At 40.0% G+C, this 22,259-nt stretch overlaps 1 protein-coding gene across 1 annotated transcript in view; it reads left to right on the top strand.

Annotated features, from left to right (window-relative positions):
• Positions 1–22,259, top strand: part of st6galnac3 (ST6 (alpha-N-acetyl-neuraminyl-2,3-beta-galactosyl-1,3)-N-acetylgalactosaminide alpha-2,6-sialyltransferase 3) — a 114,010-nt gene that overhangs the window by 8,778 nt on the left and 82,973 nt on the right. The window contains exon 2 of the mRNA XM_081597902.1: positions 21,872–22,066. Coding sequence (XP_081454028.1) covers positions 21,872–22,066 — 195 coding nt within the window. The remainder of the gene's footprint in view (positions 1–21,871; positions 22,067–22,259) is intronic.

Genomic DNA, 22,259 nt, shown 5'->3' with positions numbered 1-22,259 from the left:
ATGAGGAAATCCCTGCAGCATCTGGTGATTTCCACAAGTTAAAGACTTCAGGCTGTTTCTGCCCGCGAAGGAGTTTTCAGACAAGTATTAGAAATTAACGTTTTATTTCCAGTTTTTTTTTAAATTTTGCCCAATTTCTTCTATACATCCTGCTTATCATTCTGTGTTACTGATTTATCAGTTTATACTAATTAAACTGCAGAGCAGATTTTATTTTTATTTTAGCAACACGGCAAAAACACCAAAATCTAACCGAGTATGTTGGTCCAGTTTCCAGAGCAGATATTTCAGTTGAGGAAAGTTAAGTTGGACAAAACTAAGTCATTAGTAGCTTTTCAGCACAATATAGCAGCTTGTTTTAAGTCAGTAATCCCTTAATATTGATGACGAACTACTGGTTACAAGTGAAACAATCTGCCAGTGCAGCAAGACACAAATATGGATTAGAGAGATGGGGGGAAAAAACCCTGAGTTTTATCTTAGAATTTAGTCTGAGAGTTTAGATGTTAATCTCAAAATTCTGACTTTTTTTTCTTCAGAATTTTGTTTTAGTGTCAGAATTCTGACTTTTATCTTAGAATTTAGGTTTTTTAGCCCAAATTTTGACTTTTTTTCTCAGATTTTTTATTTTAATCTTGGAGATAAAAATCAAGAAAGTAGTCTGAATTCTCTTCTGTAGCAACAGGTTGACTTAACATCCCTTAAGTAGAAATGTTTGCACATATTATTAATGAAACTCAAAATAACTTATGCATTTTTTGAGAAGAAAAAGGAGAAATCAGATTTCAGTCCAACTGTAGCCGAATCCTCTTCCATCTTTGTCTCGCGCTCTGCTGTCGCCGTCCATTCTCTGAACCAACAGGCGCATTTAAGCATGCGGCTGCTTAAATGTAACCTGGATCTGTGGTGCACACACACACACACACACACACACACACACACACACTGACATGCTGCTGCAGATAGGGTTAGCTTTATTCCCCAGAGGTGATAACCTTCCTGCTGTCTAATCCCCCAGAGCAGCAGCGGCAGCAGCCAACACCGTGCTCACACAGGGAGATCATATCAGCATCCAGGAAGGATTTGCTGGATCGGACGTTGTGCAGCCGGTCTTGTTGTACAGGTGCTCTCTAATCCTGCAGTGTTTAATCGAGTGCCACTCTGAAAGTTCAGCTTGCTTGAACTTTGCTGACAGGAACTACCAGAGCATAACTTCTTTTCTTTTTTTTTCCTCTCGTTGGGAGAAAAACACAAAGAAAAGACATCCGGGGTTTAATGAAAGAGTTGATATGGCAGCCTGGAAATTAAGTTCTGCTCTTTAGTTGTAGCTGCGGTCAGCTGCCTAAAATTACATGTCACTCACTGCGAACCTCTGGGCCATAACCCCTATTATTACTGTACAAGCTTTCACAAAGGAGCTGTAATGTCGACGCTGAAGTTTTACACTTTAATTATCCCTGAACTGGAGCTCACAGAGGACATCACACTGGAGGGAGTGAAGCCATATTTCTGAAATTATTCGTCTTGACATTGCAGAAAAATACTCTCCAGTCAATACTGTAAAATGGTGTTTTTCTGTGTGAAAAGTGAAGAATGTTGCAGACTACATTGACCAACCAGCGCATCCACTGGGCATCGAGTCGGGTTTAAAGTTTGGTGCTGAGCAGTTCAAGGTCTGAGGCTGTTTGTTCAGCCTCTTCTTTCAGGTGGAAGAGGCTGTATTTTTAAAATTTATGTCAACAGAAGCATCTTAGAGAAGCTGAAACAATGGATGGAGACAATATTTAATAACTGGACACTAGTTAGAAGTTGTAAGATTCAAGAGCGTCTCTTTACATGAGCGTCAGGCCAATCAAATCAACTTCCTGTTTCTCGAGTCGATCTGCTTCAGGATAAAAATTTACACAAAACTGAAGACATTTCAGCAGATAAAGTTTGTTAACCTTCTTGTAATTTCATCTGTTTCAACTGGACGACCACTTCAGACGCTGACGTGTGTGTCGGCCATGTTTAGAAGAACAAACAAGGCGTAGTACATGTGACTGCGTGTCTCCCTCTGTGCATGCGAGTCGCTTTACGGCACATAAACAAGTTTAGCAAAGTCCAGGTCATCAGCAGGTCACTTAATCCATGTTTGTTGGTGCAGGAATGCAGCTAAAAGTTTCAAAAATTGACCCCTGCTGTTAAATGTTTGCAGTGGAGTCTGATGGTGGTTGCATTAAAGGGGAAGTATTGTGCTAAATGCACATTTTATATGTTTTTATGCTTCCATTTGGGTCTTAACTGTTACTAAAAACAGAACAAGTGCTAAAAAAACTCCAAAAAGTAGATTTTTGGGAATAAATTCTTCTCGGTATCTGGAAAATGAGCTTTTTTCAAAAACCTTTTGAATGTAATGTCACAAATCAGCAGGCATAGCCCGTTACATAGCAACCCAAGCAGAGCTCCAGCATGTTTGGTCAGCTGGTTTTACAGATGTAGTGATGTACAATGGCTGCTGGAAAAGACAAAAGTTTTGTTACTGACTTGCTGTCCAGAAACCACTTGCTGCATTCTTGTTGATTGTGCAGGAGGCTCCACTTCTGCTTTTCAAAGGTGTATGGTTGTATAATTGTGCATCTGTTTGCGGCCATTTCCATGTGTGAGTGTAAACATTGAGTCGGGAGGTGATTTTGATTTAAAGAGACAAGACGCAATAAAACAGCTCAAAGTACGACAAACTGATCACAGTTAAATTTTGTAAAAATGACTTTATGCAACAAAAGTGTGTAGCCCTTAGAGCTATCCTAACCTTTTCGAAGAACAGGCCACCTTTCAGGTTTTTATGTGAACCACAAAAAGAAATAAGATCTCAGTGAAACAGATGAGCATGAGGACCTGAGGTGGTAGCAGATCGAGTCAGACTGTCTTTGGTCGTGTTGTAAAATCTTCTATTTTCTTTCATCTTTTATTTGATTGAGGTAAACTAAAGCTACGCCTGATGCAGAACGGACCTCTGATCCGGCTGTAATCCTGTATGCATTTCCTCATCGGCTTTCCCAGACAGTGAGGTGGCGAGATTCGACTTGGCTCGCCTGATTTTACGCAGCTTGGCTCCAGATTTCAGTTCGCCCTTCAACCAAGCCTCTGAATAAGCAGAAAATCCCTGTAATTGCATTAGTGTGGTCCAACTCAAAGCTTCGGCCAGCCCCGCTCCCTCCACATCGGCTTTTTGGTTGAATTTATCACCCTGACATGTTTGCTGGAGTTTTATCCCTCTGCTGCTGCAGCTGCAGATAACACACAGCATCAGATACCCAGCGTGAATCCGCGTCTCCTGCTGAAATTGTCAGGTTGGGGTGTAAAGTTGGAGCTGTCCTCTGTGGTAGATGGCCTGCTGCTGATATTACAGAGTCCTGTTTTCTGAGGGCTCTTGTGCAAACCGGGATAATAAAAGGTTGCGGGTTCTGTGTTATTAGCCCCAGTTGGAAGCTGGGAGAGCTCTGGGCGCCGCCGCTGGGAGGCTGATTGCCTCTGCCAGCTGAAGAGGTCAACAGGCGGTTAAATGAGGGAATTAGGCAGGGAGGCAATATTTTTGATGAAATATAATCTGCTGCGACCGTGAACCTTCATCTGTGGCGGTGATTTTGATTAAAAACAAGTGGAAATGATTCCAAAATGCTCTTTAGATGAACTGATTCTGCTTTGTCACTGTTTTTTTCCCCCCCTCTTCATTTCCTTTGTATTGATCTCCTCGACAAGCTGCCAGCACTTGCTGCAGCTTTCGTGTTTGCTGTTGACACCCCTCACACGCTGAATGCCACCGGTCTCCCACCTTCGGACCTGTCGGCGCGGCGCAGCCGAGCCGCAGGGCTTTTTCACACAACGCACTCTGACTCTGTGAGCTTTATTGTTGTTTTGCAGCCCAAACACCCGCCGTGTGTTTGCCACAAAGCGGGAGCAGGTGGCCTTCGATGCACCTGGATGGTTTATTATATCCAACAGCTGCTGCAGCTCCATGACGCTGCTGCTGCTGCTGCTGCTGCTGCTGCTGCTGCTGCTGCTGCTGAAGCTCTTGCAAATTCAGAAGCAGCAGATTAATGAAAATCAAAACACTCAGCTTGCTAATCATCTGAATGCCTCCAATGATAGAAAAGTCAGGGAAATTTCTGCTGCAGGCGTATTAAGGTTTCTGCTCCTACATGCTTCTGCTTATTTTTGTCACAGTTAATCAGCTGTGCTCCCTTCGAAGGGCAAGTATCGAGGATTTTAAAGAATAAACAACCCATTTAACAACTTTGCTGGACGATAAATTGTCCCAGAAGTTGTTGCAATATAATTGTAATGGCATAAAAATGCAGGAACACATTATCATAGTGATCAATTAACTTTGAATTCTGATGAACATTTAACACTGGAAGACATTTTAAAACAACAGAAACGGCAAATAAAAAGCATTATGAAGTTATCCTTCAAAACGACGGCTAGTTGAGACCAAAACACCAGACTGAAGAGTTTTATCACCCAGTTTTTGGTGGAAAGAGCGAAAATGAAAAATGATAATTCATGCAAATGGAAATGATTAGAGGTGCAACGACCGCAGTTTTCTGGCTGATTGTCGATCTGTAAAAAACCTGACCTGCCGATTCCATATAATTTATTTTTGTCTGAAATGTTGCTGAATATGAAGAAAGTCACAGAGTTTGACAGCAGTGAGGTGAATATTGTCACTGCAGACGTGACCTGGTGGGCGGCTCCGCCGGTCAGACCTGCAGAAGAGGACGGAGGACGATGTTCAGCTCTGTGCTGAGGTGGATCAGCTTCACATGTGAACATCGGCCGATCAACGATCTCATATGAAGCACAACGTCTCCCCCTTCAGAGACCGTTGGACTTTTTCTGATAACATAAAGAGATGCAGAAATTTGGCTGCGTCGCCGCCGACACGTTCGGTCTAGAAAGGTTAAAGGTCAGTAATCGGCCAGAAAATTACAATCGTGCACCTCTAATAATAAATATGGTTAAAATGAATTGAGAAAAAGGGGCTGCACAGTGGTGCAGTTGGTAGAGCTGTTGACTTGCAGCAAGGTTCTGGGTTCGATTCCCGGCCCCGGTCTTTCTGCATGGAGTTTGCATGTTCTCCCTGTGCATGTGTGGGTTTTCTCCTGGTACTCTGGTTTCCTCCCACAGCCCAAAAACATGACTGTCAGGTTAATTGGCCTCTCCAAATTGCCCCTAGGTGTGTGTGTGCATGGTTGTGTGTCTCTGTGTTGCCCTGCGACAGACTGGCGACCTGTCCAGGGTGACCCCGCCAGGTACGCTAGCTGGAGAGGAACCAGCAACCCTCCTGACCCCACTGAGGGACAAGGGTGAAAGAAAATGGATGGATGAATTGAGAAAAATGAAGAGAAACAGTGGAATTTGGAAAATAATAAAATTGATTTTAAAACCTGTTTAAAAAAGTTGGTTGTTTATTTACGCAGATAAAATGTTTTAGAGGTAAAGCTGACAAAACGAATGTTTGTTTTGGGTTTTCAGTCGTCATCCTTCCGAAGGCTGAACTCCAAACACAACAAATCCCATTTACTGCTCTAAAACCTCTCCCGCCTGCAGGAAGGGCTTTTCTTTTTTCTCTGAAACATTTCTTTAACAAATAACACCTGTGGGAAAACCTCTGAAGTGAAGAAGAAGCGTGTTTGCTTCTCCGCCTTGAATTATGCTCTGTAATTCGCCTCGTCTGCCTGTCCAACCCTTCCAGCCCCTCAGATGTCTGTGTGCTTTTCAGCTTTTCATATATCTGCTCAGATTTCTCCGAGCGAGCGGGAGTCCTGCTGCGTGTAATCACCGTCGGTGAGATGAGCCTCTGTTATGGAGTTACGGAGGGATTTCATTGAGTTTCGCGGAAAATATCAGTCGCTAAATGTCAGTAATCCTGCTCTGGCATTTGGCAAATTGAAATAGATTTTCCCTAGTCTGTGTGTTTCACAACAAACGGATTCCCGGCCTCTCCTTCTTGTGATTCCGCTGCAGAGAAACTCCAGGCTCCGTGTTCGGAGATGACATCTGGCCCAACGTCAGGACATCTGCGGCAGATGGAGAGCAGCTGATGCTGTGCGGTACGGTAGCTTTGTCCTTGGCCGGCAGCGAGGTCTTCCCCGCCTGGCGGCCATCTGCAGCCGTGAGCACAGAGCCGCTGACCCTAAGATATTACAGACGAGCAAAGCTAAAGGGGCTGTTGTTCTAAGTGAGCAGCTGAGGCCGGTTTCTGGTTCTGGCTGAAAGCCTCCAGATATTCTGGCTCGACCTGCAGCTCAAAGGGCCGTTTAATCTTTGCAGCCGCCTCTTTCTGCAGGCCAGGTTGGATCTTTTTCTCTTTCAGCTTCGTTTTTATGTTTCTGTGCAGCTTTTCAAGTACAAGTGTAGCCCAAAGAGCTTTTCAGAGAAAGCAAAACTTTAAATTAAACGGGTTTAAAAAAACTTAAAATATATGAGAAAATACTCACTTCTTTATGTTTTCCTCTGGAGAATCGGTGGATTTCTTTAAAGTGACCAATAATTTCACTGATTTTCTGAAGGGTTTTTTTGGAGGAAACGTTTCTGAACTCAAAGGATGAACAATTATTTACCGGAACAATTAATTGGATTAAACGATCAAACTCAATAATTTCCATTTGTATGATTTATTGTTTTTCATTTTCTACCAAAAACGGAATAATAAAACTCTTCAGTCTGGTGTTTTGGTCTGGACTAGCCCTTTATTTTTAAAGGGTTATTTTGTTTACAGAGACTTCATCATTAATTTATTTAGTATGTTTTCCAGTTCTACTATTAAATATTCATTAGAATTTAACATTTATTGATCTTTGAGAATGTGTTCTTGCATTATTCTGCCATTTTTACCATAATATTGCTTGAAAATTGTCTCAAAAAACAATATTATTGTTTATCGCAATAACTTCTGGCACAATTTATTATCCAGCAAAATTTGTTAAGTGTCAGGCCTCATCGTCAACTTATTTAGTGATTAAATATGGATAATTGGAGTATAAAGACTCATTTGCTGATTTTGCTCATTTCAGCCTCTACCTTTATGCTATAATGCAGCTAGCATAGCATGTTTCGAATGCTAAGGCTAGTTGGCATAGCCACCGATGACGGTGGATAAACAGTTTTCCTGAAACTATAAGTTCTTTCTCCGCCATTAGCAGGTTTCCAGCCAGTACACAGGGATGATTGACGGCGCTAAGCCCCGCCTCCTGGCTCTGATTGGTTGTTTTTTGTGCATTTCTTCAATAGTTGCTCAGGGAGGAGATGGAGGAGATCATTCTCTTCACAGATTGTCTGTCTTGTATTATATTGTCACAACATGGTGGCAGTTTTAATAAATATTTATATATATATATATATATTTTTTATTTTTTTAAATAAAAGTTGCATACTGCAGCAAAATCCACATTTCTGCTGCTTCTCAAAACAAACACTTAAAATAATCCGCCCAGCCACCCAGTTAGTGTTTTTTGGTACCTGGAAAATTATTCATTTCAAAAACCTCCGGATTGTTGAGTCACAGTCGTTACTGTTACCTAGCAACCCAAGCTGATATCCAGCATGTTTGGTCAGCTGGTTTTACCGCTGTATGTTCTGTACAATGGCTGCTGGAAAAGACGAGGGTTTTGTTGTTGACTTACTATTCAGAAACCATTCTTGTTGGTTGTGCAGGTGGCTCCACTTCTGCTTTTCAAAGTTGTACGGTTTTGAAATTGCACATCTGTTTGTAGCCATTTTCACCCGCTAGTGTAAACGTTAAGTAAAGTTTTTATGGATTTGAAGAGACCCTGAAACGGCTCCTTCTGAAAGAAGCTGAAAAAAGGCAGAACAGCAGAATAAAATCTCATTTTCTCAGAATCATTTTGAGCAAAAAATGTGATAAAGTTCTTTGTAGCCCATAAACTTATCCTAACCTGTCAAAAGGAAGCATAATGGGTCACCTTTATGAACTCGGCATAGTCCATTTATACCTTCATTTAAAACACAAGTTCTGACTGTGTGTGAATTTTGCTGCTCAGACAAACATGAACTCAGGAAGAAGCAGCAGCTTTTACCTGGAAAACATTCAGATCCGCTGAAAACCGTCGCATAAAAACTATTCGACCATGAAGAACAGCTTCTTCCTTTTTTCACCTTTTTGCACTTTCTCGAGCGTCAGCCTTCGCATCGGACCGTAGAGAATCACCAAGCTGCCTTAGAACATATGGGATGGGTTTTTTTTTTTCTACTCACCTAGATGCAAAAGTTTCCTTCCTGCTCTCCAGATGGGGAGGTGGATGCTGCCGGGAATTTAATCCTCTGTACTTGCAGGGATTTATTTCCATTTGATATCAGATATGCATTAGTCCAATTGGTTTCTCTGCATCCTGTTGCAGATTCACTCCCACTAATGCTGGTTTGTTTGTATTTAAAATGTTTTTTTTTTTGTACCTTTTGTTTGCGTAAACTGCATAAAAATCAAACTTCTTCCTTTTCGGGCCTGATTGAGATGCTGCGTTTTGCTTCAGGCTCTATAATGATCCAGTTTGACGCCAGCAGAACAGATTAGTGTTCATTTGACCTGGATTGAAGGATTTGCTTTTCATATGTCACGGCTGATAAGTGTGATACCACTGAGGGAACAACATCAGGACATGTTGCTCTGCACAGATGAGGAGAAAGTGGAGCTGGTGGCCAATGTGGGCATCTGGACCACGAAAAGCCGCCATGCAGGCTTTCATGCCGCTTTCATCTGATGTTTTCCTGCTGAGTCTTTCATGACTCCAAATGGTGACTAACAGGAAGTGCATCTTTCATAATAAAAGCCATTAAATGGCTTGTTGAAAGGCTTAAGATTGACACAAATTGACTATTTTTTGGAGATAAATTTGTTTAAAAATTTAAAATTGACACACAACCACATCATGTTTTTTTTTTCTTTTGGAGATGGATATGTTTAAAATTTTAAAATTGACATAAATCCACTTTTTTTTCTGTTTTTTGGAGATAAATATATGTAGAAAAAGTTTAACATTGCTACAAATCCACATCATGTTTTCTTTTTTTCTTTTCTTTTCTTGTTTTAAGATATAAAAAATCTATAATTGGCACAAATCCACTCCATGTTTTTTTTTGGGGGGGAGATAAATGTATTTAAACATTTAAAACTGACACAAAAGCACATCATAAGAAATGTTGGTAACACTTTATTTGAATGGGGTGAATAAGACTAACATGACACTTTAATAAACATGACATAACATGTTATTAACATGAATAAGCCTTCATGAATATTTATGACTGTTGTCATAAAGAGTCATTCGGTAAATTATGACACTTTTAATACAATGTTGACATTCAAAATGTCTGTTATGACAACTTGACATTAACCAATAAATCATTAGTTTAAACTTTACCTTTAACAACATAAAGCTACCTAATTTTTAAAGTGCAATCAGTAATACTTTCATAAATTTATATCAGTAATGATATATTGGTTAATGTCAAGTTGTCATAACAAAGACATTTTGAATAATGTCAACTTTGTATTAAAAGTGTCATAATTTACCGAATGACGCTTTATGACAACAGTCATAAATATTCATGAAGGCTTATTAATATTCATGACATGTTATATCATGTTTATTAAAGTACCATGACAGTTTTATTCACCCCCCTTCAAATAAAGTTACCAAATCGTTTTCATTCTTTTCAGATTTTGCATGTAACCACCTATGAAAAGTTCTCACCTCTTTGGATGTTTTCCTCCGTTTTTATTGTCTTTATAAGTAAAAATTTGCCTATTTGACACAAAAAATAACAAAAAAAACCTTTAATGTCAAAGTAAAAAATTATTTGGAAAATCAAAACTTAATAATAATAATAATAATAATTCTTACTTTTGGTAAAAGTTACAGAAATATGAAAGCAATGAAAGAAAGTGATTATTTTTTCTTTTCATTTTGTCTTTTTAAAAGTTTTAAAAGAGCTAATGAAGTACAAACAGTACATTTCTAATAATAATCATAATGAATTTCATTTGTTAGTCCCATCCAAGGACACTTTACAATAAAACAAAGATAAAAAGTGTTTATCACATAAACCTGCTAATCGTATCAATGTTCTTTTTATGTTTTATCTCAGATTATTGATCTTCACCTGCTTTTATTTTGTCTTTTTGACCTTCTTCCTCCCAACAGGATTTTTCCAAAACTGACTCCGACCATCTGTCACGTCTTCCTCTGAAAAGGTTCCAGGACTGTATGATCCTGCATAAAGACACGTGAATCTTTATTGCAGTCACATAACAAACAATCTAATGAGAAATCTTTATATTTTATATTACAAACGTGTTGCTGTAAAAACTACCTGGAGCTTTTTTTTATCCTGCGTTGCCTCAAAATGTGAGTTTGTTTCTTTTTTGTTTCTGTCAGCAGAAAGAAACGGGACGGATTGATTCTCCTTTTCATTTTCTATGAATGAATGAATGAATGAATGAAAGCGTTCATCACAAGGTCACTACATCGCCTCTCTGTGAGCGCACTGCGCCCTCTGCTGGCCGTGATCTCCATCAGCATCCTGCGTCAGATCAACCATGAGACAAACGGCAAAATGTCTGCAGTAGAAAACTCAGATTTTCTTTTTCATTTTGAGTTTGTTTTTGCTTTCAGGTGTGAAATAAGTGAAAAAGTGTTTCAAGGAAATAATTTGAGTCATTCTTTGTTGTTTAGGTTTGTCTTGTGCTCAAGGTCGTTGTTGACGTCGCATTTTTCCATTTCATCTCCTTTTCTTGGTGGAAAAAAACACAAACCTCTCAGGAAAACACACCAAAGGAAGAAAGAAGCATGCAGTTAATTCATCTAAGTGCTATTTTTCAGAATTTTCATCGATTTCTTTTGTCTGTTTCTTTTCTTTAAAATTACAAATGATAGGAAATATTTTCAAAAACTGGCTTTTGTTTCCTCTCTTCTGTGAGATGACCTGGATTAAAAGTCCAAATAAATACAGGCTGTAAAACATTCTTATAAACCAGATAATAATCAATTTTTTCCCAAAATTAAATCTTCTTGAACAGCAAATGTAAGTCATAGATAAAATCAATTTATTGCCAAGCCCTACTAAGCTAACATTTGATGCTAAATTTACTAAAACAAAATATTAACTCGGAAAAAACATATTAAGAGACAATAAAGTTTATTTCTCCTCTATTCTAAATGATTTTTGCTGGTTAGTGATTTTATTAGCCGATTTATCTTAAAGCTGTAAAAGTTCAACTAATGTTCAAACATTTGCTGCAATTTTTTTCTCTGCTTGTAAGTTTAGAAAAAAAAACAAAAACAAACTGAAACTTTTGAAAAGTAGACAAGCGTTGAAAAACCAACAAGAGATAAATTTGCATGAATTAGAGGAATTTCACAAAGTTAAAACCCAAATAGTTTTACCATCATAAAACGTAGTAGTTCTACTTTAATGACCCAAATCTCTGACAGGACCATAGTAGACTGAAGGAAAAGAAAAAATAGGATTAAATATCTGCCAAAAAACTCAAAAAATGTGGAAATTAATTTCAGAGATTTTCTAGAAAATACTGATAAATTTCAGAGTTTGAAAAGTTTAATATTTTCAGGAAAAACTCAGAAATTTTGACATTATTCTCTGAAATTTTCAAGAAAAAAACGGACATTTCTGAGATTAAAAAGAACCTAAAATGTTAACATTTTGCTAGAAAAACTGGAAAATTTTGATATTTCAGAAATTTTCTACATAAGTCTCAGAAATTTTGAGATTAATCTCTGAAATTTCCTAGAAAAAAATGGGAAATTTCTGAATTTGAAAAGTTTAAAATTTGCTCGAAAAATTCAAAAATTTTGACGATATCAGAAATTTTCTGGGAAAAACTAGAAAAGTTTTTACTTTTGAAACAAGGAAAAATAAAAAAAAATTTCTCTAGGAAATTTCTGAGATCAATCTCAACATTTTAGAAAATTTCCCAGCAATTTTTTCACTTTTCAGGCTCTGAATTTTTTCTCCTCTAGAAATTTCTTCCCCTCTAAAATGCCCCTAATTCTCCGTTGCACAGGTCTGATGGCCGTAGCTCATGCCAGCTGCATTCCCAGTTTGTTCCCAGTTTGAAACCTCCAGCGGGCGAAACTCGGAGCTTGTTCGTGATTCTGTTCCTGGCAGCAAACACTCCGCCTCTTCCTCCTCCGGGGAAACAATATTTTATTATCTCGATACTCGGGTGACTTTTGAAGTGAGACGCTCTGCAGAAAACATGCCACGAATAAAGTCCACACACCCACAGCGCCGCGCTTTCAATCTCCAGAGCAGATTTTTGTTTATCTGGGTTTTATTACCTCGGAGAGAAACGTCGGAGGGAGAGAGAGACTAAATATATTTTCTTAAACACCTTAATTGAAATTGGGTTTTAACTGGCCGCTGAAGCGTGATGGCAGGAATCGGGTGCCGGGAAGAAGAAGCAGCTTTGCATTGCAAATGTAATCTCAGCTTTTCTTTGTGCCTGCTGCCCAGGAGACACTCAAAAATAGCTGGCAGGTATGTGTTTTTTTTACACAAACTGTTTCCTCCAGGTTGAACCTCTCATTATTCCAAGACCCGTTGCCATTAACTTTTTAGATTGAACTGCGGCGCGGCCCTGTTGTTTACTGAGCTGGGGGATTATTCATTGTGGGAAATTGTATTCTGTTCATGCCCAGATAGAGCCTGGTGGGGGTGAAATTTTGATTGCACAATATGTATGAGGAAATAAACAGCTAATTTGCCTTGAATTTCCATTCATCACACTAGTGAACTGAGCACTCCTTGTAGGCAAGTCTTCAGTTTGGAGGTTTAATACCCACTCGGTGCACATTACGGGAAAACAGCCAGAGAAACAGGCAGGTTGAGTTTCGACGATGTTTACAGATTTCTTTCTTTTTTTTGTAGATATTAACAAATGTTAATGAAACTGAACGCTTTTTATGACCTGTAAAAAATAACCTGCTAAACCATCCATCCATCCATTTTCTTTACACCCTTGTCCCTCAGTGGGGTCAGGAGGGTTGCTGGTGCCTCTCCAGCCAACGTTCCGGGCGAGAGGCGGGGTCACCTGGACAGGTCGCCAGTCTGTCACAGGGCAACACAGAGACACACAACCATGCACACACACACTCACACCTAGGGACAATTTGGAGAGGCCAATTAACCTGACAGTCATGTTTTTGGACTGTGGGAGGAAACCGGAGTACGCGGAGAAAACCCACGCATGCACAGGGAGAACATGCAAACTCCATGCAGAAAGATCGGGGCCGGGAATCGAACCCAGAACCTTCTTGCTGCAAGGGAACAGCTCTACCACTGTGCAGCCTGCTAAACCAGGTTTTATTTAATTTAATGGCGTCCAAACGTTTCGTCAATTGAGCCAAAATTCACGATTCAAAAGTAGAAGCACATAAAGTGGTGCAATTTTTTTATTAATATTTACATTTTTTTCAAAAATGATGTTTATTGTAGATCCAAAACTTGAGAGAGATTTTAACAATGATGTTGGAGTAAATATCTCGCAAAAAAACCCAAAAAAACTCAGGACTTCAGTGATTAAACTCAGAATTTTTCTAGAAAAATCTTGGACATTTTTGAGTTTCAAAAGTCAAATATTTTTTGCCTTTTAAAAATGTTCTGATTTTCAAAAGTTGCAAATTTTCGACATTTGAAAATCAGAAGTTTTTTGCTGTAAATACATTCCTGTTTTTCTTGACAATCACCCTAATAAGCCGTATCTTATTAGTTTTCATTCCTTTTGGGCTAAATTGAATACATTTATTTAAAGTAATTTTATTTCACACACTTTCAAAATGCTTGCTACATTTAGCCAAGTTTAAGAAAGAATAAAAGCTGATTCAGATGCAGCAACGTTGTTGTTTTTTCAGTAAAAGTCTCTGGATAAACTACAGCTAAACCAAGGTTAGCTCGGTTATAAAACAGTTTGTTAGAAAAATTTGTTGGTAATAATTTTACCCTGTTTACAAATTAAAACTCTCCATTTGCATATATGAATTTATTTTTGCCATTTTTGAATTGCAGTTGGGGGGGGGGGCGCACAAAATCAGTCCAAGGGCCACAAATGGCCCTCGGGCCGCTCTTTGGACACCCCTCATGAATTACCTGATGGTTCTTTACACTTAAATTTGTTCTAAACTTTCAGTTGCAGGAACTCAGACCTGAACAAGCAACCAAATAAAAATAAAATTCCGTTTCATCTTATTTTGGGTGTGAATTGTTTCTGTAAGATGCATTAAAACTGGATCTGCACAGTTTATCATTTTACATCTCATCCCAGCGTGAATCTGTGAATTTTCCTGCTTTTGAATTGATGCTCTGCTGGAATATCTGGAAGGAGTTTCAGCTGCAATGTGTTGTAACTTTCCACTGAAATATTCAGCTGCTAAACTGGAGCTTCAGTGTTTTTCATGCACACAACTGATGATATCAATCAATTGATATCATCAGTTGTGTAAAACCAGAGAGCTTCAGTACAGTGGTGGAGTCTCTTATTTTGAAGGGGAAGGGTTCAGAATTGATAAACAAATGACATTGTTGTACATTTAAGGATAAATGATCGACTTTAAATCATAAAAATGCACATTTTAAAGCCTTTTTGGATGAAAGTTATATTATTGCTGAATAATATCCCACTGGAAACATAAACTAAAAATAATTGACATTCAAGGAGTTACCTTAAAGTTATTTCTGTTCCTTAAATGAGAAAGCCCTAATGATGATGTCATGGCTTGGTGAGAGTTATTGATTAATTGGAAGCACATTTGTGGATTTATTTGACCTCAAACATGCAGTTTCCTTTTGTGAGGGTCCAGATAAATCGAAATAGATCAGCTTTCAGGAGAACAATGAACAATCCCGGTTCATGTGGGAGTTCTGTGTCCCAGAAACGAACCAGTTTTAGTCCAAAATGTGCAGCTGGATCCCAGAACAAAAGCAAAACTAAATCTTGTGAAAATGGTGGCTAAAGCCGCGTTTTCTGTACAAATGAGCACAAAACTCATTCCTCTGATGTCGAGGAAACACAAGATTGCAGCTTAATAAGAAACCCAATTAAAATCTCACACGAGTTGGTTTGTTCATGTGATAAGTCGTTAAAAAAAACATGCAGCGCCGTCGTCCTAAAACGTCTTCATCTGTCCACCAGCAGTGACTCCTGGCTGCTGGTCACATGACTCGTGTTTCCATCACACTTTTGTGAAATGCACTTACATGTCAACCTTATTGAAAAACGTGGTAGTTTGTAAAAATTTCGTATTTTTGTGATTCCAAATTGTGCAGTTTTAGGGTCAACACAGATATTTAAACCTGGAAAACCAGTCAGTGGGGAGGAAGCCAGGCAGCGACGTAAAACGGATCAGAGTTTGGAAATGGAGACGGGAATGAAAACCTTGCATCATTTTTCTGATGAAGCCAAAGTGGAAATGTTTGGCCAAAATGACCATCCTTACATTTGGGAGAGAAACCGGATGGTTGCACCAACATAACTATGAAACATGGGGGGTGTTCGCCCAAAAACAAGCCCATGTTGTGGGGTTGTTTTGCTGCAGGAGGAACTGGTGCACTTCATAAACTAGATGGAGGTAAAACCATTGAAGCAACATCAATCAGGAAGTTAAAGCTTGGAGATTGGTTTTCCAAATGGACCCCAACGCTGAGCAGACAACCAAAAGTGTCTGTACAACGTGAATGTTTTGGTGTGGCCGTCTCGATCCTTTGGGAACATCGTGGGCGATGCGGCCTAGAAACCCGACTCGGTCACTTCGTACATCTGAAACGGCTGTGAATTCAAATCACTCTCCTGCTCAGACATGTTCTCAAATGACGTATTTTGGTAAATGTTCTCCGTTGTGATGCACATCTCTCTCAGTTCCTTAATTTCACCCCAGTGCAGCAGCAGCAGCATCGTCGGCTCAAACCGCTGGTTGGTCCTGGATGTAATGCATTCCCTCTGACGCGCTGCAGGAGAGATGGAAGGAAAGTTATGGCCCTCCTGCGTGGCAGGTCCCAGTGATCCGGCACACTCAGAGAACCGAGATCAATAGTCCATCAGAGTACAAGCTTTAGCACCTTCAGAAATGGGCCCCTCGAAGCTTTCAGCCGGCGCAGATGAAATAAAACGTCCCCAGGCTGCGGCTGTAAATAGCGCTGCAGTTAGCGGCCATCATCGGCCGATCCGATGGTGCCAAACAAGGTCAACGCAGTCGCATATGGGGGCCGCCGTCTTCAAGGAAAATGTTTTAACATTGACCAAAAGCTTTAATGCTCGGACTTTATAGCCATCTGCCGCCTCTCTGATGGCGATAATGGCTCTGCTCTCCCACTGTACTGCACTTCTGCCGAGCCGCTCCTCGCCGCGCCGTCTCACGGCTCGATGGTCTGACTTAACGTCCCCCTGATGGATGAACAGGCGCCAGCTTCCAGTTTCTCCACCGGCTGAGGTTCAGCGCCCCGTGACGCCCACGCCGAGGCCTCCGGTCGCCTCCAGACTCTGACACATCGTTTCCCCCGTGATTTGTGACAAGGGGGTCGAGGTTGATGGAGACGAGGAAATTTTCCGTCCTCCCGAGTGCAGGCCGAGGTTTTTCAGCTCGGCAGGCTGAGCCGAAGGTTGTTTCCTGCCTCCCTTGGAGAACCTCCTGCATCACGAGGAATTGGTTTCAAGCCCCGTAATGGAGGCCTGATGATAGGCTATTACAGCACATTTTCAGAAAATGACCTGCATTTTTTTAATAAAATAGGACAGACTAGCTGTGCCCCTTTGTAATATGCAGCTTTTACATGAAAGTGGAAGGAGAAACGGGGAAAAGGCAGAATTACTCCTCATAGGGAATCTTTTTGCATCAAATTATCTCCGCGTGCCATGAAAGAGTGCAGCTGTGTTCACACACTCTTTCCAATTTCATCACATTACAACCACAAACTTTAATGTGTTTTGCTGTAATTTTATGTGAGTAGGGTAAAATGCTAATCTGAAAAGTGTGGCATGCTTTTATTATAAGCCCCTGAGTCTGGCAGTAGGTTTAGGCCTCATGTCTTCAGCAGGTCCAAGACATTTTCTTCCTGTATTAAAGGTGACCTGTTGTGCTTCCTTAAACAGGTTATGATGCGTGTGCGGTCTAGTCAAAACATGCTCACTGCATGTTTTTGTAAAAAATCACCTTCAGATAATGATATTTCAGCCTTATCGGTTCTGCCTCTTGTGAGCTGCTGGCCACGCCTCCCCCAGTTAGTTTGGTCTAAAACAGGACGAAACTAACTTACATGTAACTTTTTCAGGAGTTTAAGTAAATAATTCATTATTTTTGTTCCATTGGCAGATTATTCCACCTTTTCCCATGTATAATTTAAATAATCTGCCAGTGGAACTAGTATTTTTACATCAATAAAAATTATTTACTTAAAACCGGCTCATATTTCTACCTGAAAAATTACTTGTCAGTTAGTTTTGTCTTATTTCAAGTTGAGATATTTGCACTGGAAGCTAGACAAAAATTCTTGGTAAAATTTTGTGTTTTTGCAGTGCAGTTTGTTTCAAAGTGGGTGAAAAATGTCACATAAAATCCCTGTAAAAAAAAAAATCTTGAAACTTTTTAGTTGTGAGGCGACAAAAAGTGACAGTCGATGGCTTTGCATGGTGCTCTGCATACGTCTGCTAAATGGAGGTTGACTTTCCAGGCCAGCTTCGCAGCCTCCATGTTTTTATGTTTTTATCTGCACCCCTGCTGCACCACAGCTGTTTGATCTCGTCTTGATGATGCAAAGCCTCGCCGCCCCCTGCTTTAGGATGTTTGATATTGGAGTCCAGAGCTCGCAGCCACGGTTTTTGCTGTTCCACTGCTTCCCATCATTTCACCATCAGATAACTTCAAAGAAAAACACCAACTTTCCAAAAGCTGGAGGTTTGCTCTGCTGTTGTTTGTTTGGATTAGCAGTTTCCTGCAGTAAACGCGAGTTAAAAAGAAACATCTCGCGTCATCAGCCTCAGGCTCTGAGATGTTGTAGCAATCAGATCATCTATTTATTTATTTTACCATATCTTGATTTCTCGCGTGTTCTGCGCGTTGATCTCCAGTCCTGCTTTCTCCTCTGTGAAACCTTTCCTCCTGCATCACTTATTCATTATTCATCACTCTCGGCTCTTTCTGCTGGACCATAATACCCATTACCTCCAGATTCTGCCATCTGTAACACCCCAGCTGCTGGTGTATTTGGAGAAATGCTGAGAGGAAGCAGATTATGCAAAGTGAACATGGTTCGTAATCCTTTAGCAAAACACCTGGAGTTTGCCCAGGTACATTTAGATGTTACTGCCAGTTTGTCCCTCTGGTCAGTCGCTGTGCTGCAATAACAAGTCGGTTCAGGTCTATATTATGAAGCTCTGGACCTTGAATTTGTAGCGAGTTTTATTTCTGCTGTGGCACTGCAATGCAGATCCCTTGGGTGAGTCAGCTGAGGAAACATGGAGAAAATATGGAAAAGTAAAGAACTTCTTATATAACAGGTGCAGAAGTTTTATTCATATGGGGGAAGCCTGTATTTCAGTTTGGCCTCCATTTTGCTTTATTGTTGTTGGAGCCAAATGCCAGTGATGTGCAAAGGTTTGAAATGAAAGTTTCTTGTAAACCTTTAAAGTGGTCTTTATTAGTAGTTTTTTCATACCTTCTTTTAAGCTTTTCTTTTTGGACTTTGGTTGCTAAACTTTCAAATTGGTTAAAACTACTTTTACCAATATCTGCAAACATCAATAAAACTAAACAAAGAGATGAGGAAACTATGTAATCCTGCAAAGTTTTGATCCCCCCCCCCCCCATTTAATCTTTTATTTTATGCACTAAAATAAAAGCTGTGGCTGAGTTTCCAATGCAAATATTGCAAAACTTTGTTGATGTTCCACAAAATTTGAAAAAACACAATTTTACAATTGCGGTGTTTCCACAATTAAATTCACACATGATTAAGTTTGTTCTCACGACAAATCATTGAAAAACATGACATGCCTTCATCCTTCTACCACTTCCTGTCGTCTTCTTTGTAGTTTCTGCCAGTAGTAACTTCTGATTGTTGGGGGGAAAGAAAAACACCCTATTCTAATGCAAAAACTTTGACATTATTCAAAAGTGGCATTTTCTTAAACCCTTGTCCCTCAGTGGGGTCGGGAGGGTTGCTGGTGCCTCTCCAGCTAACGTTCCGGGCGAGAGACGGGGTCACCCTGGACAGGTCGCCAGTCTGTCGCATGGCAACACAGAGACACACAGGACAAACAACCAGGCGCACACACACTCACACTAGGGGCAATTTGGAGAGACCAATTAACCTGACAGTCATGTTTTTGGACTGTGGGAGGAAACCGGAGTACCCGGAGAAAACCCACCATGCACAGGGAGAACATGCAAACTCCATGCAGAAAGACCGGGGCCGGGAATCGAACCCAGAACCTTCTTGCTGCAAGGGAACAGCTCTACCAACTGCACCACTGTGCAGCCCAGTGGCATTTCCATTAAGTGAATTTATAATTTTCAGTTATATGGTGAATGAAAACGCAGCTCGTGTGAAATCTGATGTTTGTTTTGTGAGTTTCTTAAAGACCAGAACATTGTAGTCTTTCCTGATAAAACCCAGAATAGAAAGTAAATGTACTTTTCTTTCTTACCGTGGCTGTATTTGAACGAGTCGACCTTTTCGGTGTTTTATTTCAGTCCCATTGATCTTCCTGAAGGGACTCCATTGTTGGTTTGTCTCTGCGGATTTTATTTAATAGATGATGTGAATTCGTATCTACTTCAGCTGGTGGACCAGCATCCACTCGTTACTTTTCCATCACACACACACACACACACACACACACACACACACACACAGTCGTACGCTACTATCCAACAGGGGACATTCCATTGACTTCCATTCATTTCTACAGCCTAACCCTAACCCTTTTCCTAACCCTAACCATCACATACCTAACCCTTTTCCTAACCCTAACCAAAAGTCAATTCACACCTTAGTCCTAACTGCAACCCCTGACCCTAAAACAGGGTCATTTCCAAGAGGGGACCTACAAAATGTCCCCTCTTCAACGGTGAGTCCCCTGTTGGTCAGTGTAAAATGACACGCATGTCCCCTGTTGGATAGTTACACATGAACACACACACACACACACACACACACACACACACACACACACACACACACCTATAAAACATTTGAAAAAGCTGAGCTGGCTTTTTAAAAGTATATCTTCTGCCTCACATCCGGGATGAAATGCTGCGCTTCAGTGAGCGGAGATTAAGAGGTAATCTCTGCAAATTGACTGTAGAAGGAGGAGGAGAGACTTTCGTACACTTGGATCTTAAGGGAAGATGTTACTCTGAGTCATTAGCCTTGAATCAAAAAGGCAAAGATTGAATTTAACACTTTCTTCAAAGTCCCTCTGCTGCTTTGAAAACTTCTCCTCATGGGGAGCAAAGCTCGCTTCTTCTCAGACATTTTTGATGTGGCTCTGCTCAGATCCGCTTTCAAGACTCGTAATTTGTCCCAAATGAGCTTCAGCTTTAAAAGGTAATTAAGACTTTGCATCTTTAGATGGTGAAATTAAAGTATTTGCTCTGCAGACTTTGAATGGACCACGTTTTTCTTTTGATAAAGAATTTTCTTTGGTATCTAATGGCTGACATTTAAAAATAAAAAGTGGCTGTGAAATGTCTCAGGGAGACAAGACCCTATTTCTGCAGGCCACCAACCAATTAAGAGAAGTAAATTAGATTTCTCCTGCTTGTACTGTTTGTTTATTTATGTATACAGAGGCAATGTGCAACATTTCATTAACCCTTTAGAGGGAGAGGTGCGCGGCACCAGGTTTAGCAAAAAATGCTAATTTCCACCTGGACAGGTTGAAGTCTGATTTAATTACATACATGTTTTATTTTTCAGATCTCACTAAAACCAAACAAAACAAACTACAAACCAACAGACAATTCATGGAACAATTTCCATTCCTTCATTAATATTGAGTACAAATCTGCGAATTTAGCCGCCATATTTTAGCCAAATGTTCAGACATGTTATAATCTCGTTTGCTGAACTCCTCCAATGACTTCACTTCACATTCATGAAGCAATAAAACGCTTTTTAACATATATATTTGTATTTCTTTGTTCATGCGCCCCCCTTTTATAATGCTGCCCTGGGCAACTGCCCATGTGCCAAAATCCATCACCGGGTTTTGCTTTCCTGCATGAAAAAAATCCTGTTTTGTTTTTCAAAATTAAAAACTTTACAAAGTGTCTGCACACCATTAAAAAGTCTTAATTTCATATATCTACAATGAAGACCTTAAAATATCTTTCATTTATTTTAAAAGTTGTTCTTAATGTGGTAATCACAGGTGTTAAATTTTTAACTCGTATATTATATGTAATTTTCTTTTTTCTCATGTTACTTTGCTGCTACACAAAAGTTTGAGTTGCTTTCTGTGACCCGAGGCGGTTGCAGGTCTTGGTAGCTAGCTGCTAATAGCCCATTGCTAGCTGGTTAGCTTTTTTACATCCATCCAGTTGGTTGAATGATGTTTGTCTTCACTATTGAGCTGTGAGCCCATATGATTTATTTATTAATTCTGTTCATAATGGTCTTATAAAGGTCTTAAAAAGTCTTAAAGTTGAGTTGGTGAAACCTGCAGAAACCCTGGTTTTACAGCTCCACAGTCTGGCCTCAGATGTTTCCTTCTATGTCAACGTTTGGATTTACAGCCAGTCAAATATTGTGAAATATTAGCTCCAGGTTTTGCTTATTGCTTCCTTTCTCTCCACAGAGGAAGTCTCTCATCGCCACCAGCCTGATCGTGGTGGTTTCGCTCTTTGTGGTTGTGGTGAACTTCTCGCAGAAGCCGTACTTCCTCCTGCAGCCTGTGTTCGGTCAGACGTTCGGCAACCACTGGATGTTCTCCAAGCAGTCATACAAGGCTTTCAAGCCTCACCTGGGCTACGTCAGCATCCCAAAACAGGAGGTGAGAGACGACATACGCGATGAGAATCAACAGCTGAAATTTTTTTTTTTCCACATTTAGTGTTCATTCACACCAGCCCTGTTTAATCCGCTTTAATCTAACTTTAGTTATTTTATCTGGAAAGTTCAGTTCGTTTGTGAAAGCTGATCAAACTGATGCAAATCAAAAAAAGTGAACTCTGATCCAACTAAAA

The sequence above is a fragment of the Poecilia reticulata genome, chromosome 17 (assembly GCF_904066995.2).
Source record: "Poecilia reticulata chromosome 17, P_reticulata-male-v2, whole genome shotgun sequence".
NCBI lineage: Eukaryota > Metazoa > Chordata > Actinopteri > Cyprinodontiformes > Poeciliidae > Poecilia > Poecilia reticulata.
This window is presented reverse-complemented; position numbering and strand designations above follow the sequence as displayed.